The sequence below is a fragment of the Perissodus microlepis genome, chromosome 13 (assembly GCF_051167445.1).
Source record: "Perissodus microlepis isolate ML-2025 ecotype Zambia chromosome 13, ASM5116744v1, whole genome shotgun sequence".
NCBI classification, from domain to species: domain Eukaryota; kingdom Metazoa; phylum Chordata; class Actinopteri; order Cichliformes; family Cichlidae; genus Perissodus; species Perissodus microlepis.
Genome location: NC_140473.1, coordinates 31,091,879 through 31,096,797, shown reverse-complemented (window position 1 = coordinate 31,096,797; position 4,919 = coordinate 31,091,879). Strand labels below are relative to the sequence as shown.

Genomic DNA, 4,919 nt, shown 5'->3' with positions numbered 1-4,919 from the left:
GAGCAGCCAATCACTGACTGACTAACACTGCAAAACAGAATTGTTAACGTATTTATTTTAATTTCAATTCAGGTTAGATTTTTTTCTGTGCGCAGACACCGTGCCAGCAGTGCGCAATTGCGCACGCGCGCAGCTTAGAGGGAACGTTGCACCTGAAGGCGACCGTTTTATGCTTTTCCTTGTTTCTCGAGGCCTGAGTGTGAGATAAAGTTGGATTAGTCTGAAGTAAGAATCGTGCAAAGCTAACCTGTGTGTACTTTCATTGAAAAGAAAAAAGAGGCAGCAGCGACTGAACAGTTCCACGTTTATTTGCATTGACAAGAAGCATCAATTCTTCAGAATAAAAGCTTTAGTGCTTTCTCTCATTTGCATAAAATAGTAAAACACACAAAAACAAACTTTTACTTTTTGCCCACTTACTCTGTGTCTCTTTGTCTCACATTGACTGGCAAGAAATACAAAAACAAAAACAGGAAATAACAGATTATCAGGCTACAATCAATAAATCCCATTCACAGCGTACCCCAGCCTCAAGCTGTGACATCACCGTATCCCCTCAGTGTGCTCTGATGCTGCATCACACATATACACCTACATACTGAATTAGTTCACGTGACGCCGTGGCTGCCATGCTGCTCCAAATACATGCGTGTGTGTGGAAACACAGGGCTGATCTCTCGCTGACCTTTCAGCCGATGTTCGGTGTGCTATATGTGCTATGGGACACTTATTTAGGTCAGTTAAATAGTTTTTTAACCAAAACATTTGTCTCGTATCTCAGAAGGTTAAAAATATAAAATAAACATGGCTGACTCAAGTGAGCAAAAGCAGCAAATTTTAGAGGTTTATGTGAAAAAGCCCGGAAAAACAGGAGCTTTTATTTTGGAAACCTGCTATGATAAATACATTTGACTAACTTCACACAATCTGAGGTCTTTCTGAGCATCATGAAAGCTTTCTAACAAATTATATTGTTTTATTTTGAAAATCTAGCAAAATAGAAAAGTTCCAGTAACTAAATAGATGATTTTTTTTAACTACAGCGAAAAAAAAAAAAAAAAAAAAAAAAAAAAGTCATCTTAAATAATCTCAATGAATTCCCAACTAACTAGAGGATTAAATGTAGAAAATGTGGTAACTTCCAATAACTAATGGAGGCTTTTATTTTGAAATAAGCGAACGTAACTTGTTTCACACAACCAAAAAAAGGCCTCTTATTTTGACATTCTCACAGAAATAAATTACCTTGATAACGTCTAGACAACTAATTAAAGGCTTTTATCTTGAAAAATCATTAAAAATTATTTTAGTCCTGATCCAGCCTCCCCAAAAAAGGATTTTTACTTTGAAAATATTGAAATAATTTAAGTAGTTTCAGGCTGTTTAACATAATAACATAATCAGCTTCTCTCTGATGTATTTGAATAAAATGTTATTTTTGTTTATCCTAACTTCACGCCAGTCATTTTACTCATTACGACTATAAAATGTCATAAAACAACCTTCTATCTGTGGCCTGTTGTTTCCTGTCGCCCAACAAAGCAGCGCAAAATGAGTTTATTTCATACAGAAACGTCAGAAACCAAACGCAGACCCCCTGAGCCACGGCATCTACGTGTCTCTGACGTTCATTGGTTTCTCCTAAAAACTGTAAAGTGTTGGACTTTTATTCTTTTCAAATATGGTGCAGAGGAACGTTTGAGTGCCAACAGTCTGAAGACACTCAGCCTTGAACTTGGACTGAAGGTTTTTAAAGGATTTTTCTGTGATCTTACAAATATAGAAAAGGCTGGTGTCGCGTTATCCGAGAGAATTTCACTAACGATTCCTCACAGTCCTCCTCCGGAAGTCATATGTGATGCCTCCGTGACTCTCTGCGTTTATACGGAGTGTTTTTGTGCATTTAACTCCAAAAGAAAGCAGCTGGAGCAGCAGTAACCCTCTCACCTGACTCACCTGTCGCACCTGTGCTGCCCGGCACGTGACTGAATCCCTGAGAGCTTGAAGCATAGACAGCAGACAAAGTGTTCACTAAAAGCAGGTTGTGAGATGTTGTTCTTGGAGGTTAATTTAATCCTAGCACGGCCAGCTCCGCTCGTGTGGCTTTTGTAGTCATAGTAACACACCTGGGGACCGGGTTTCTGGCTCTCCCTGATTTCTTCTTCATGATATGGCTTCTAAAGAGACTTGCGGCTATTTCTGAGGTTAACTTAGACTACGGGGCACCGTTTGGGCTCGGAGGGCTCGGATTAGGACGCGGGGGTCTTCTTCTCCTTCTGCCGCAGGTGAATCTTCATGTGCCGCCTCCTCTCATCGCTGCGTGCGAACTTCCTCCCACACTGGTCGCAGGTGAACGGCTTCTCCCCGGTGTGCGTGCGGATGTGCGTGGTCAGGTGGTCGCTCCGGCTGAAGTTGCGCATGCAGATGCGGCACTGGAACGGCTTGTGGCCGGTGTGGATGCGCAGGTGCCGGCTCAGCTCGTCCGACCGGGAGAACCGGCGGTCGCAGCTCTCCGCCGGGCACGGATACGGTCTCTGGTGCACGGGGGTCTTGCTCGGGCGATTCGGGTACTTCCGGGGTCTTAAGATGGGCCTGAGGGGGAGGTTCTGGTGGCCGGGGAAGGGGGCGGCCGCCGGGCCTTCGGGCGCGCTGAGCGTAAAGTTCCTGATGGTGTTGAGAGGCGTGAGCGGCGGAGGCACCCGCAACGAGTCCAGCGGGTACGGGAGGGCCTTCCTCTCCGGGAAGCCGGCGTGCATGTCCCTCTGGCAGCTCTGCGGGTAGAAGCCTCCGTACTCCGGCACGATGGAGAGCAGCGCGCCATCAGCGGCCGGTTTGGGCGCAGAGCTGTAGGCGGGAGGCGGGTGGTAGGACACCGCGCAGGTGGAGGTGGACAGGTAACCCTGGTCCTGGTACACGTCCCCGCTACAGGAGTAGGACTGGGGTGGGTGGGGGTGTGAGTGTGGGTGGGGGGGCGCGTACATGTGGCTGATATCCGGCTGGCCGTGCGCCATGTTCCCGTCTCCCGCTCCTCCTCGTCCTCCGCCTGCTGCTTCTCCCGCGTAAATGTTGGGTGATGCTGATCCGGACCCCTGTGCCGGTCCCGGGGGGGCGATGTCCGCACTGACCACGTTGATCACGTCCCCCTGCGCCCAGCCTGGCCCCCCGCTCCCGGAGTCCAGGGAGAACCTGCCGCTAAACGCCACCGGCTGCGTGCGTAAAGTGGCCACGTACTGCGCCAGGTGGCCCTGGAGAGAGAGCTCAGGTGCGCCGAGATCACCTGCAACACAGAGAAGAGCGCAGTCAGACACATTCACAGGAACAAGCTCAGTATCTCCATCTAACTTGTCCGTCCACATCCTCGAGTGTTTGAAACACACGAACGCTTACCGCCTCCATCCCCACCACCGTCCCGCCCTTCAGCTCCCTCCGGCCCCACGGCCTCCTCCTTGAACACCATCCCCGTTTCTGCGCATACATCTTTGGGAGCACCGTCTGGGATGCTGCCGAGAGACGCCGAGACTTCAGCCGCCGTCTTAGCGCTCATGTTCACCGACTCTCAGACGTGTTCGGTGTCTTCCCTCATTTTCTCCGGTCCGCCTCTCATCCTTCGTTAAACACTCTGCGGAGGCGCGGCGGGGTTATAAAGGGAATCTCCCGGTGTCCCGTTGCGTCATTCACCAAATATGGAGTCGGGTTTAAAAATAAGAATAATAATAAAAAGGAGAGGGAACTCCAGAAATAGGAGCTTCCCGTGACGAAACACGGACCAAATAAATGATGTACAGTTCATTCGCAAAACTTCAAGAGTGGATTTAAATTTTACTGCTCAATTTCAGCATGTTGTCACTATCATGCGCACGTGCTTTGCGTTGTTTTGGTTTCATATAAAGGGGGAAGAAAAGATGTTCCATTATTCGGAATTCCGGTCCCCCTGTCTCCATAAAAGGACTCTCCGGTGAGGTGAGAGGAGCTCCGCCTACGTATATGGCGGTATCCGGTTAAATTGGGTTGCATTGTGTTGTCTTCGTGCCAGCTGAGCCCACACACTGACTGCGCACACCCATTTGTTTTCGCTCTTGTCTTGTCAGGAACAGATTACTGCTCTGACTGAGTCCCGCTATGGTTGGCCCGGTGTGAGATGGATGGGGGAGAATAATCATTGGAATCATCTCATCGCTGCTCTTGTACAAACATGGATGAGAGAATAAAAGAAACGTCCAAGTGCAACTGTGCCTGACAAACATCAGATCATCAGCCGAGAGTTCTGTAAGTTAAAGCTGAGGATCAGGAAGTGTTAAAACGTGTAAAATGACCAAACAGATTCTCTCTCAGGCTCTGTTTCAGCATTTAAACCTTCTCTGAGTCTCTCATCCCCAAAAAATTATTTGCAGGTGAGCTCAGAGCTCTCGGTCTGCCGAGCATACATGAACATATTAAAGGTATTTACTGGTTTAGCAGGTATGGAAGCTTGTTTATGCCACTGGGGGGGGGAAGTAGACATTGCCAGACAGTCCTACTGACTCACACTTAACTGGAAAAATTGAGTTAACCTGAAATTTAAACTAGCATCCACAGAGTAAAGAGTTTAACACAGCTTGTGTTGAGATTTAAAGACTTGTGAACGATTTCAGAAGTGAGTCTGTCCACTCAGCAGCCCCCTCGGCCCTTATTCACAGCTTCATTGGAGCATTTTCTAAATTGCACACGGTTTCAGATAAATGAATTCAAACTTAGACGGAACAGTTTGACACTTATGAATATGAATCAGCTCGTTTTCTCTTCTATTGCTGCTCAAACTGGACTGATGTGGATTTGAAAACACGCTTCATATCATGTTTCAGAGTTTTCTGATGATCATTTCTGAATTTTATCTGAAGCTTTGAAGCTTCAAAGGTTTTAAAGGCTCAGTTTGGGTTTAT

At 47.3% G+C, this 4,919-nt stretch overlaps 1 protein-coding gene across 1 annotated transcript; it reads right to left on the bottom strand.

The window, feature by feature from the left end:
* Positions 1 to 287: 287 nt before the first annotated feature.
* LOC146375396 (E3 SUMO-protein ligase EGR2-like) lies at positions 288 to 3,785 on the bottom strand. The gene is made up of 2 exons (XM_084948686.1): positions 3,388 to 3,785; positions 288 to 3,277 (listed from the first exon to the last, which is right to left on the bottom strand). Exons 1-2 carry the CDS (start codon positions 3,542 to 3,544, stop codon positions 2,250 to 2,252), a joined length of 1,185 nt encoding a protein of 394 aa, XP_084804812.1. The 5' UTR covers positions 3,545 to 3,785; the 3' UTR covers positions 288 to 2,249.
* Between the last annotated feature and the right edge of the window lie 1,134 nt (positions 3,786 to 4,919).

Excerpts from the sequence above, each read along its gene's own strand:
- LOC146375396 (XM_084948686.1), bottom strand. The coding sequence starts at position 3,544 with ATGAGCGCTAAGACGGCGGCTGAAGTCTCGGCGTCTCTCGGCAGCATC. Across the intron at positions 3,278-3,387 it reads CGGTGGTGGGGATGGAGGCG|GTGATCTCGGCGCACCTGAG; the intron begins GTAAGCGTTCGT and ends TCTGTGTTGCAG.